The sequence below is a fragment of the Cupressus sempervirens genome, chromosome 7, assembly GCF_028749045.1.
Source record: "Cupressus sempervirens isolate cs-2001-9-10 chromosome 7, ASM2874904v1, whole genome shotgun sequence".
NCBI lineage: Eukaryota > Viridiplantae > Streptophyta > Pinopsida > Cupressales > Cupressaceae > Cupressus > Cupressus sempervirens.
The window spans coordinates 388,131,003-388,144,177 of NC_143124.1; the positions used below are offsets into that span (position 1 = coordinate 388,131,003).

A 13,175-nucleotide genomic window follows, 5' to 3' on the forward strand; every position below is an offset into this window, starting at 1 on the left:
AGAATGGGACTAATGGCTACACTAACTACCAGCCACTGAAATTGATCTACTTCGCCTGCCTTTGTGTCCACCCATCTCCAAACAGTCCAAGGTATCCTGTAATCTGTCTAAAGCCTGAGCTATCCTGGGCTGAGTAGTGACTAGGATCCGCACCATCTCTCTCTCTTCATCATCCTAATTCCCTGTGCCGCCCACCTATTCTTCTGCCATAATAGGTTCCTGGTCTATTCCAAACCCTTGCTCAAGTTGAGCTCTCCTGCATGTATAAAATCTGTGTATCTCAACTCTTGGATGCATAGATTTGTATTCAATCCACCAACTAGTGACTACCCAGATGCTAATATGAATTATCAAAACTTTTGATCCAGTAACCAGATGCCAAAATGAATTATCAAAACTTTTTAGCCAATACGCAGATGCTGAAATGAATTATCAAAACTTTTTATCCAATACCCAGATGCCAAAATGAATTATCAAAACTTCTTAGCCAATACCCAAATGCTGAAATGAATTATCAAAACTTTTTATCCAATACCCAGATGCCAAAACCTGTTGTGACAATTTCTCACAAACCCTACAGGCTGGCAGGATGTAAGCTCTGATACCACTGAAAGATCCTTGATGGATCTCTTCTGCTAATCTGCTGTAATTTTATATTTTTAAATCTTTTTTCCTGTTTATTTATGTTTTCTTGCAAAACTAGACAGAAGTGCAAAAAGGTTTGTTTGTTTTTTATGGTTGTTTTTTATGGTTTTATAACATAGAAAGGAATAGGGAATAGCAACCATGAAACAAGACTGAAATAAATAAGGTATTCAGTAAAAATCAGAATTATTGCAAACTGTACTAGGCAGATTTGTCTGAATTATAGAGCCAAGCAATAAATCCAATGCATTTCCCAAAGCTCACATACAAATTTGACTGGAAGGTGAAGATTGTTCTCGAATCCAGCATACATTTGGAGGTGAATACAAGCAATACTCTATACACCACGTGGTGTATCTGCTGCAAATGGTGTCCCACAGGCTGAAATGAACCACATCCCAACTAGAAAGATGATATGCCACGCTGAAACCCCGATGAGAATTGATGCCTCTGTCCTTAATCACCATGCACAATGCCAAAGAGATTTGGTGCCAAAGATTGCTAAGGGCTACATCCCAACCAATCACTAACCTGGGGTTTGTGTCCCAGACTAGAAATTGCCCATTCAGAGCAAATTCATAAACAAGTTGTCAAATATGCAAAAGATGATCTTAGAATGAAGCTTCTACCTCCTTATAACCCCTCTCAATTGCAAATTGAACCCTAAGTGTCTCCAAGTGGCATTGGGTAGTGAAAGTGTTATAATTTCTTATTTTAAAGTGGTCATGTTACTAAAAAATGACCTTTTTCCTCATAGATAGAAATTTGTTCACTGAATTGCCCTGAGACCAAAGAGAAAGATTTAGAGAATTTCGAGACCTTTCCAACGAGCTATCACACCATAGGATGCACATCCAGATGAGGCCAAAAACCCCTTATTACTCCAAAATAGCTAATAACTTAACCTTATTTAATTATTAAATGCTAACTTAGGAAATATTAAAAATATAACCCAAATAGCCACAAAATGCCCAACTGACATCACAAACCATAAAATCTTCCTGTCACCTGTCTGTGACTGAAGTCGGAAATGAAGGATCCACTGGCAGTTTCATCCCTAAAATCTAGGGATGCTCCTAAAATTTAGGAAACAAGCCCTATCCCTCTAAAACTAAACCCAAAGAATAATCTCATGGAGACCCAACCATGGGCAAGATCATACCTCCTAAAAAGTAGGAACTGCCTCTTAAAAACAAGGAACGTCTCCCAACTGATCAATAACTGCTAGAACATCAAGTCCCCGACACTGAATAACCATACTAGGTCTCTATCCAACCCTGTCAGCCCACAAGACCCCATAATAAGCTGACTCACATGTCTCTGCTAGACTGAGCTAAAACAGGGGACATGACATATTAATTCTCGTTTAACAAAAGATTGGAATATTTTCCTTCAGACTAATTATCACTGCTGTCAATAATAATAGAATCACCGCTATCTGAAACCACTACTTCATAAATAATAAAATAGCTGACCTAATTTTCTGTAGCCGCAGCTTATCATTTTTTTTATGATCAGATTAGGTAATCACACCTTGCTTCTTAAATATGTGCCCTCAGTCTTCATTTAAAAGGAGCCAACCCTAAAACCAATATTAGATTTAATTTGCTTTAAACATCAACAAGTTGGCTAGCCTCAATAAACTCAGTTGGCCCCTTTAACTTTTCAACACTTCCTTTGTATGCATAATACCTTCATGGTGGGGTGCATGAAATGCTCCAAAAGTAATAAGATCACTGATGGACTTTGGATGGTTCATGTTTATCTCAAAGTAGCGCAGCAGAGTGAAGGAGCAGTAATTCTGAGATTGATATAGAATCTTTGTATTTTGCTTTGGACATACAGGTGCAGAAGGCAGTTGATTTGGTAGAGAAGTGCAGATTTCCTGAGAAAAAGCAATCTCTACACAGGAGGGCAAATGTGTCACCAATTAAGACTGGATTGGCTAGCCTATTTGGGAGCTATTTCAATTAAATAAATAAATAAAATATTAAATGGATAAATAAAAAATGTTATTAATAAATTAGTTCTAAATAATTTTGCCCTTGACCAACCTGTGTAATGTGCTAAGCTGTTTGGAATAATTTTGCTTCAAGACAACTTTGATAATTGCTGCTATGAGGCTGACATTGATTTTGTGATGGATATTTTATGTCTGGGCCAATCTAATTTGGAAGCAATATATATAAGAACTGATTGGTTGAGGGGAATCTCCACAAATTTGGAAATGAATAGCTCTGAGAAGCACAACTGTCTGATAGGATGAAACCCTCAAAAAGCACATAGTGCGTAGAACAAAACCCCTCTCTGAATTACACTAGTTCATAGCTTACAGGTCTTAACAGTCACAAGAATAAGGATCAAATTCATGCATCTGCAGCAGATATAGGGGAAATTAGATGACCAGTAGGTAATTGTGGATTGAGCAGCATGGGGATGAGATATGGGCACCACTGCACCACTTCCAAGACACCTATCACTTATATTATTCAGAGATCAAACTGAACTCTGGAGCCATATCTGCAAGCAGAGATCTTTGAGTGGACTTTTGGACAATACACTGTAAGAGTTCTATGTATCTGACCTGTGTAATGATAAGCTGAAAGGCTTGTGTTCTCATTGATTTTCTTTTCTGTGGAAACTAATATTTTATCTGGCATTATTTTAACCTACTTTCCTGCAAATAACTTGGTAGTGGTTGGGTGAGGTGTTTATAATCATACGTTTACATAAAGGCTTCATTTGGCAAATCATTTTATTACTGAGTTTCTAGATCAGTGAAGCATTAATTCTTTTTCTATCTGATTAATTGGGCATAAGGATTGCATAAGATTAGTGGAACAATTCTGAAAATCCTTGCATTCATTAGCATTAATTCTTATCTTCCTTCACAATCAGGAGATTAAACATAGAATTTCAATTCATATAACTGATGTCATTAGAGTGCTCCAATGGAAAGCTGCATTTAAATTAGCCACCAATTGGTGCTATAGTTCCCAGTTTCGTTCAAAACAGGCTCACCTTCATAATATGGTGTTTGTCTTTTTGGCTACCTTAGTATGGTTATGCTTGTACATGCAAGAGGTGGCATCTTTTCTTAATCTAATGAACAAAATTTTGCTGGAATGTGAAAAGCTGTACATACATTTCCAGTTTGCTGCTTGCCATTGCAAATTGCACTGCTTGTCTTTTTTACTGCCTTAGTATGGTTGAACAAGGCTCATATGTGCTAGAAATGGGTTGTTTTGTATCAATCAAAGTGATAAAAAAATTATTCTCTCTGAATAGCTATAAGCAACATCAAGCATTAGTATGGGCTACGTCTATGAGCATTTTTATCATCCGCTGACACAGTAAACTTTGAAAGTTTAATTATCAGTATCACTTCATCGAAGTAGAATACTAGGTATTCTATGAACCTAAAATTTTATACCTTTTTATGATTTCTTTACTTATTGAAATGGTATGATTTCATTGAGATCATTTATTGTCATCACAACTTTTATGTTGATTACCAGATGATTTGTGAAACTTCTTGAGAAGTAACATGAAAAAACATTTTATTTTGTCATGATTACAAACAATATAAAGAACTTCGAAACCAGTTGTGCCAGCAGATTAAAAATCATTTTATTTTATTGTTAAAATAAAGCTTTCTGGAATTGAGATGATTCTTACAGATTAAGGGTACCAGATGGAGATGTACGTTTTGGCTGTTTGATTACAAAATATAGGTTATTTACAACCTAACATAAAATCTGTAGAAATCCATAATTTTTGTTTTTCAAAAAAGGAATATTATAAGTGTATTACTATCTCAGTTCATTGTCGTATACCAGATAAGCTTTGCTTTCAGATAGAATAATAGCAAATTTGCTCAGTTGCACTCTAGCCTATTTTGTTGGAATTTTAATGAATTGCAAGAAAATAATTACAATTGCAGTCCACAAAGTCCGAGGGTTTCCATTGTGTTGGTGAATTAGTTTGGTATTCATATGGACCAATCCCCCTCATTGCAATAAGGTGACCCAAGTGTGAAGGTCTTAACTATTCAATCTGTATACCACACTGCATTAAAGCTGACTTTTAACACTTACTAACATTTACCAAGCTAACAGAAAGAGGTTCTTATAAGGATAGCCTTATGGATGCAGACCAAATATTATAAATTTATCTAAATCCAAGTGATACAAAGAAAAAGCCATAAAATAGAAATACAACATGCACTAAGAGCCAGAGATTTAATAGCAAACTCGAAACACTTACTGAAACATTGACCCCATTGTGTTAGCAATTGAGAGAAATTTCGGGTCCACGCCAGTTCTGCATTTCTCTCTCTTTCTCGCCAGTATCTTTCATCATCATCAACCTATAAAAGGAATATGAGAATGCTCCAACTTTTAAAAATCATTTTAGTAAATAAAAACACAGAGAAAATCTTGCTTGGTAAGATGAAAAAGCAAGTTGATCCAGTGCATGTCATGAGCAACCAACTCTTGAGTTATTTAAAGATTCCCACAACCACGACACTCTTAAATTGAGAAAAATGTATGCACGGAATACAGAATTTCATGTCAATAATTCATCTCCCATCAGATAACATATTTAATTCAGTTTTCACATATTGATATTATATTACATTTGATGTAAATCACGCAAGGATATAACATTATTGATGTATTTGAAATTCTAGCAGTTTTTTGAGAGTGTTGTTTGCTGATTGTCCTATTTAACTCAGCTGACTTAGATTGTCAACTTACACGACATCTATGTACCTTGTATCTTTCATGTGGGTTCGAGAATTACAATCCTTCTTAAGTTCTCTACACAGGTAAACAGGTAAGTATATTTGTGGGATAACATAAACAGATGTGTAAGGGAAAAATAAAATCTACGTTTCAACCCCATAGGTCAGAGTAGTACTGGTATGAATAACCTGTTAGAAAATTTTCAGCATAACATGAACATTGCCTAGATGAAATGAGTGCTAAATAGATAGTCCATGCTCATGAGAGATGGGTTCAATTGACCTATTATAATAGTACTCAGATATGGATCATGAAGACTGCCTCAAAGACAATGCTACAATTTCCTGTAAACAGATATTACACAATGAAGCACTGTGGCTACAACTAATGCACAGGAGGAAAAAACTCTTATTCTGAAGAAAAATTATTCAAAGCACTACAAACGTAGGGACTTACATCTAAGCAACTTCCAGAGCTGTCGGCTAGTTTGTGGTTGTGGTTGAGAAGGGATTCATTTATGCCATCAAAGTCATCAGATGAATCAAGTCGCTCAAATTTTCCTCCCCCATGCCACACTCTTTTCCTCATATTGCCAGTGGTCATATCTCAAAATAGCAATATAATTACGCTAATAAATAGTCTCTGCACGCCGAATAAAATCTTTGAACACCGGAAAAAGGATTCTATAATAGAATTAATAATATACCAAAGCATCTGAAGCGTCCTGAAACTAACTAGTGGGATATGTCAGAAGACATGACTGAAAACCACCAGCGGTTTTAGTCAGAATGCGCAGACATTGACTTGTGGAAAGAACAAGATTGGATAAATTTAATAATGAATAAATTATAAGCAATTAGTGTAGCTTAGTGTTAGCAATTCCTCTCCGTTCCAGGTAAGTCAAATTTCGGAATGGATCTCAACAACCATATAAATTGTTTTTATTTTCTCCCTGCTAAGTAGATCTGAACTAAATCTGTGTGCATTACAGATTTACGTCCTAGATACAGGCCCTATATATTGATATGGTATACTTCTACGGTTCAGCTTACTGGAGTTTTATTTTAATGCCATATAGTGAATTTGTATTCTCTTCGGTTGCAAAAAGTCTCCAAAAAAAGACAGACAAATGTAAGATGAAATTCATGGTAAAGAAGCAATATAACAGATGAACATGAAGATTAAGAATTCTCACCCCCTCACTTATTCCGAAGGAAGCACACAAAGGCATACATTGCCCTATTTTTCTCATCTTATCAAAAAATTCCTCATAATTCAGAGAATTAAAACAAAGAAAAAAGTAGGAGATCGAGAAGCTTAAAGAAAGGTAGGACGATTTAGGAAGTTCATAATACTTTTATGGCAAAGTGCTACAGGACTCTGGAAGAGATGATTGAAGCTCGTGGACGCTTTCTTACAAATGTGTCTACTTTCTTAAAAAAAAATTAACAGAGGCCATCATTTCGACATTGTGGATGAAATTTCAGGCAAAAAAGTCAAAACGTCGAGCATCTGAAATGATGATGCTACCATTAAAAGCAGTAAATCCTGAAATAAAGTCGATAGCCAAAATAAAGCTAATCTCAAGCCTTTAGGCTATGCTACAGAGGACATTCTTGTTTTTCCTAGGGTTTAAAAGATCCTCCCAATTGCGAACGATGATTGTAGTATATTTGCCGGATCGAAGAAAATAATGGCTCCGATTGATACAGATTATACGGTTATTTGACGCAGGTACATCTATGCCGTATTCAAGCTCAACCCCAGACCTTTTTGAAAATGGCCAAATAAATTGCGGGTTTGCTGGTTGGCAAAAGATATTGCCGCGTCGGGAGATTCGGAACCTGGACCATGCACACCCATGCAGTATGTATCCCCGCTACATAAAAACTAAATTAAATTCCTTTAATAGAATAAACTAATAATAATAATTTAGTGTGACTTCATTAAAATGCTAGTATAATAATTCAGCTCCATTTAAATTTTAAATTTTAAAAGAGAGGAGGATAGTAAAGTAATATTCTAAATTTTCCAATGATTCATTTATTTTTCAGTTTGTTATTTATCCAATAAAAAGTCAATGAATAGGAACCTTAAATTTCTAAAATAAAAGAAAATCATTTATAACTAGTGGATTTTTTTTAATGTATATATGTATTTTTACTTATTTATATTTGAGAATTATTAATAAAAGTTATATTTATTAAATTGATTAAAAAATTATATAAAATAATAAAATTTAGTAATATTGATTCAATTTAATTATTAAGTCAATGAGTAGTTGATTAAACATAAGTAAAATGAGATGGTGACAAAGTGGATATCATATAAAATGTGTTATACATGTCAACAAATTTTATATATACTATTATGAGTTTGTAAGCTTGAATAATAATTTCAAAGATTCTTATTAGTATTTGTTAGTATTTGGTAGGCTTGAAATTAGCATTGTTAATTAGTTATTAATAAAAAAATATTTTAACTAATTATCATTAAGTATTTTTATTTTTTAAATAATCTAAATATATAACAATATTTTTAAGTTTTAAATTGATGAAAATTATTTTTCTATGCGTAATTGATTGGCTAATCCATTTGGGATCTTATGGCGCATATTTTTTTCAAATTTAACTTGTAACAAATAATATTACTATTTTGTATTTGTTAAACAATATGTGGATATTTTTTAATTATATGTTATTCCATTGAATATTATAAATTTTACTTATATTAGATATTATAATGTAATTACATTAATTGTTATAACTATAATTAATTTCATTGTTGTTCTTCGAGAAAGTGTTCTGCAACTGCAAGAAGGCACTTTGCAACTAGAACTTTTCCATCCATTCTAGATTTGAATTTCCTATGTGTGCATGGCCCTTAAGGGCTTTATGGTCTTTGATTCTTACATGCCTATTTGTCTGGTCCTGCTCCTCGTGCTTACCTCTAGTTTGGGGGCCCTAGGAGAGGTGGATATTAATGCCTTTAAGTCCAGCATATCGATTAATGGAGTTTACTTTGAGTGGGCTAACTCTTTTGGTGATTCTCTAAAAGATGGCTTGGCTTTCTTAGGAGTGTCATCGAGGTGTCTTCTTGAGTTGGCAAAGGGAGAATCAGGAAATAATGTTGACTAGAAGGGAGGCCTTGTTAGGAAAACCACTTACTCTTCTCCCATTAAGGATCCCAAGATATGTCATGGTCTAAATGGCCCATAAATCTTCCTCCCTAACAGTATGGTTGATAATATCTCTTATTCCTTGCAATTTTGCTTGGTGGGTTGATTCATTGCTTTCAGGCCCTCAATTGAGATGGTCTAGAAGTGGGTTTCTCAAAAATGGAAACTGAAGGGAAGTGTTAATGTATCGATTATGCCTAGTGGTCTGTTCCTTTTTAGATTTATTGTTGTGGTGGACATGACTATGGTTCTCTCTGGTACCTAGTATTATAGGAAGCATAGCTTCGTGATTGTTAAATGGCATCCAAGTTTTGATCCTTCATCAAAGTTGTGCAGATTAGCACTAGTTTGGGTGAGATTACATGGCTTGCCTTTAGAATTGTGGGATGAGAAAATATTCAGGTGGACAGAGAACTTCTTTGGTCATTATGGCATGGCTAACACTGTTATTTTACAAAAATTGAAAGTGGTGTATGCTCATTTCTATGTTAATGTGGTGATTAAAAAAGTTTTTTCTAACTTTAACACTAAATAGGGGAAGAAAAAACAATCTATAGTGTATGAAAATGTTGGACTATATTGTCAAAATTGTTCTTAGTTTTGTCATGTTGTTGTTGATTGTAAAGATCTCAAGCATAAGGAGAAAGAAAAGGTGAGCTCTCCATGGATTGTTATGGAGGTGAAGATGTGGGGTGAATCATCATCATCGTCTCCCCATAGTGCTAAGATAGAGGAAAAGGATAATCCTAACAACCAATTTTCTTTAACTAGAGATGATGGTCTCAAGGAGAACATTGAAGATAATAATATTGATGACACTATCATTTTCTCCAAGGGATTGATGATTTTCTAAAGACCCATAATAAGGAGGTAGAAAGGAAGTCCTCAAAGGGGGACGCCCTCTTAGAAGAAGGAGAGATCTAAGACACAAATGGTGGGAGAGATAGAAATGGTGAAATGGGTACTATGAGTATCATTATGGAAGTTAGCACTTCTATGGTGACAAAACAACATAATTGGGAGGACAATATTTTCCCTTCTACTCCAAAAGACACAATGGTTATATCAACTACCCTACTACCACTACTGAAGGAGATGAATAACCTTTTAGGTGGAGACATGTTGGACCTTTTTATTCCCTACTCTCCACATGACAGTGAGGTCAAAGAGTGGTGAGTTTAGAAAAGAAAGACTAGAGGAGGTAAGAAAGTGGATGTGGGCATTGAGATCAAGCAAGGGAGACCACCCTACAGAAGCACGAGGATAAACAAGATGGAAAGGGAGATTGCTAGTGGTAGGCATTGGAATTTGGATAATGCTTCAAAAGGTTAGAAATGAAGTTCCTTTCATGGAATATGAGAGGACTAAATGGTCCTCAAAACCTGTTTTTTGTTAAACAAACAATTTTCACATTAAAATTTGATGTTCTTTTTGTCCAAGAAGTCAAAATGTCTTCCTTTGATTGACTTTCTCTAAATTATTAGAAAGACTATGGCCTAATGCTATGTCTAGTTACACTAAAGTTGATTGTGCTTCAAGGGGTGTGGTTACTCTATGGAACTCTAGAGTTATTTCTGGGAGAATTTTAATGAAGAATAAATATTTTATTACTACTAAATATTTTTATAGTATTACTAACTAGTGTTTATTAAATGTTCATGATCCCAATACGAGAGCACGAAGACTTGTTATGTGGGAGGAATGACTAATAATAGGGGTAAGTAGTTCTCGTGCATGGGTGATTTTAACTTCCCACTTTTCCCTTCTAAGAAGCTAGGAGGTGTGAACGATTTTATGGAAAGCATGTAAGATTTGGTAGATTTTATAAATCAAAATGATCTTATTGATGTGGATATGCAGGGGATCCCCTTTACTTGGTCAAATAATAAGAAAGGACAAGACCTAATACGAGTCAAACTATATAAACTCCTTATTTTGATTTACTGGCACCATCTAATAACATCTACTTTGATTGTCATTCCAAGGATTCTTTCAAACCACTCGCCAATATTGTTTAACTGGTTTGATGGTATTTTTCATGGTCTGAAGCCATTTTGATATGAGATGATGTGGCAAACACACCCATACTTTAGAAAATGTGTTGAAGAGTGGTGGGACATTAGGGAAAAAGGAACTGTTATGTATAGACTAGCTTCAAAATTGGAAAATGTGAAGAGGAATGCCATAAGATGGAGTAAAACCTATTTTGGAGATATTTCTAGAAAGAAGGGGAAATTTGAGGCAAAATTAAATGAGCTCCAAAATTCTATGGTATGGGGGATAATTTTGATGAAACACTAGAGAAAGAAGAAGATTATAGGTCCAAATGGAAAGAAATCACATCAAAAGAGGAGTTGTATTGGAAGCAAAGATCTAGAATCCAATGACTTACCAAAGGGATATGGATACCACTTTCTTTCATAGATCAACTTCAAATCAAAAGAAAGAAATACTATTATAGATCAAGATGATCATGGGAGATGGGTTGCCACCTTCTTCTTTGAAGCCTATATTGGTATATAGGAATGTGGATATGGTAAAAAGAAAGAACCTTATTCAAGCCCTACCAAGTGTGCTGAAGGAGGATAGTGAGTTCATAACTAATCTAATTATGAAAGAGGAAGTGAGGAGAGTGATGTTTTTGATGAAATCCTATAAGGCCCCAAGACCAGATGGGTTCCCACCTACTTTTTTCCAACACTTACGGGAGACTATCAAGAAGGACATAACAAGGGTTGCAAGGGGTTTCTTTAGAAAATGTAAGCTATTGAGGAGGCTTAGTAACACTTACATTATTTGTGTTCCCAAGATGTTAGATCCAAAGATACTTGTTGATTTTAGACCCATTAATCTTTGTAATACAATTTATAAAGTACTCTCTAAGATATTGTTGAATAGATGTAAACCTTTATTGGGAAACTTCATTGACTCCCCCCAGAAGGGCTTTGTTCTAGGTAGACAAATTATGGATGCTATGATAACCATGCATGAAGTGATCCACTCAATGGAAAAGAGTGGAGTCCCTGGTATGGCCCTCAAACTTGACATTTCCAAAGCTTATGACAAGGTTGATTGGGCCTTTCTTTATGGAGTCCTTGAGAGGATAGGCTATAATGATAAAGTTATTAGGATGCTTAAAACTATGATAGAAACTATCAAATTTTTTTCTTGTCAATGGGATTCCTTAGGGATCCTTTAATGATAGCAGATGCCTTAGGCAGGGGAACCCTATATCACCCTATCTTTTCATCATGGTTGTTGAATTTTTGGGTAGATATTTCTCAAGATTGGAAAGTTCTAGAACTTTAGGCACTAAAGTTGTCATCTCCTTACCTCCAGAAATCACACAACAGTTTTTGGATGATACTTTCTTATATGGAGTCTCCTTAGTGGTTGAAGCTAAGGTTTAGCACAATGTGCTCGATGATTATGCTACTAGTTCAGGACAACATATAACTTCAATAAGAGTAAGATATATTTATTCAACATGAATAAAAACCTCTAGTTATGCATAAACAACATATTGGGTTGTCAATATATTGTTCTTCTTAATACCTACCTTGGTCTTCCCCTGATGGTGAAGGAAGTCTCTAACTAATATTGGAATACTAAAGTGGAGATAATGCAAAAGAAATAAGTTGGTTGGAAGAGTATGTTATTCAACAGTGTTAGGAAACTACAATTACTTGTTGCATCTCTACAAGGGGTGCCAATGTACCTTCTCTCTATTTTCAATAGATCTCAAGGAATGGTGGAGAAACTAGAAAAAATTCAAAGAAATTTCTTATGGACTGTGAATAAAGAAAGAAATAAACTTAGTCTTGTCAATTGGGAGATGGTGTGTGAGCCCAGAGACAAGGGGGTTTAGGAATTAGAAAGATTTTAGATCTTAATAAAGCTCTTTTGGCTAAGATTGGGTGGAGATTGGCTGAGAATCAATCTAGCTAGTGTAGAATTATGAAGGAAAAGTATCTTGGCAATGTCTGCTAAGTGTATTATTTTATGGAGAATGACTAGTCGGTGGGTTCCAAAATTAGATTAATGTGATGAAAAATAGTAAACTTCTTAGAGAAAGGTTGTGTTGTTTGGTTGGGAAAGACAATAAAATAAGGTTTTGTGAGGATAACTGGTTGGGAGGAAAGTCTCTTTCTTAGATAAAATTTACTCATCTAGACGGTTTCTTAAAGAAGAATTTTGGTGAGAAGGTTAGTGATTATTTTACGAGACAAAGAAAATGGAGAATCACCTTGGAGGTTGTCCCTAACCACTTTAGATCTCTAACTGGTGAAGTGATGGTGATTTTGGATTCTTAGAAGGTCACTCAATTCTTGGGAGAAGATATGTTTACTTGGGATAAAACTACTAATGGAAATTTATTTGTCAAGTTTGCTTACCGTACATTATTTGATAGAGATCAAAGTCCCCCTTGTTGGGGAAAGGTTTGGAATAATCAATTTATACCCAAAGTGAAAAACAATTTGGTGGACAACTTTACATGAAAAATTCCTCACTATTGATAACCTAAGAAAAAGAGGTTTTCAAATCCCTAGTAGATGTTATATTTGTAAAGCAGAGGAAGAGAGTATACAATGCATATTCCTTCA

General features: G+C 34.9%; 1 protein-coding gene and 1 pseudogene across 6 annotated transcripts in view; one reads left to right on the forward strand and one right to left on the reverse strand.

Annotated features, from left to right (window-relative positions):
• Positions 1–6,901, reverse strand: part of LOC149547120 (uncharacterized) — a 115,108-nt gene extending 108,207 nt beyond the window's left edge. Inside the window, exons 1-3 of one of the 6 annotated variants that reach the window (XM_089791523.1) lie at positions 6,589–6,901; positions 5,850–6,035; positions 4,912–5,014 (exon numbers count right to left, since the gene is read on the reverse strand). In XM_089791523.1, coding sequence (XP_089647649.1) covers positions 4,912–5,014; positions 5,850–5,996 — 250 coding nt within the window. In that variant the 5' untranslated portion in view covers positions 5,997–6,035; positions 6,589–6,901. Of the gene's footprint in view, positions 1–4,911; positions 5,015–5,849; positions 6,306–6,588 lie in introns of those variants that run through there. The other 5 variants (XM_089791522.1, XM_089791527.1, XM_089791526.1 and 2 more) reach the window with 5 other exon arrangements.
• Positions 6,902–7,135: 234 nt separating this feature from the next.
• LOC149547122 (uncharacterized) overlaps positions 7,136–13,175 on the forward strand; it is a 31,274-nt pseudogene continuing 25,234 nt past the window's right edge.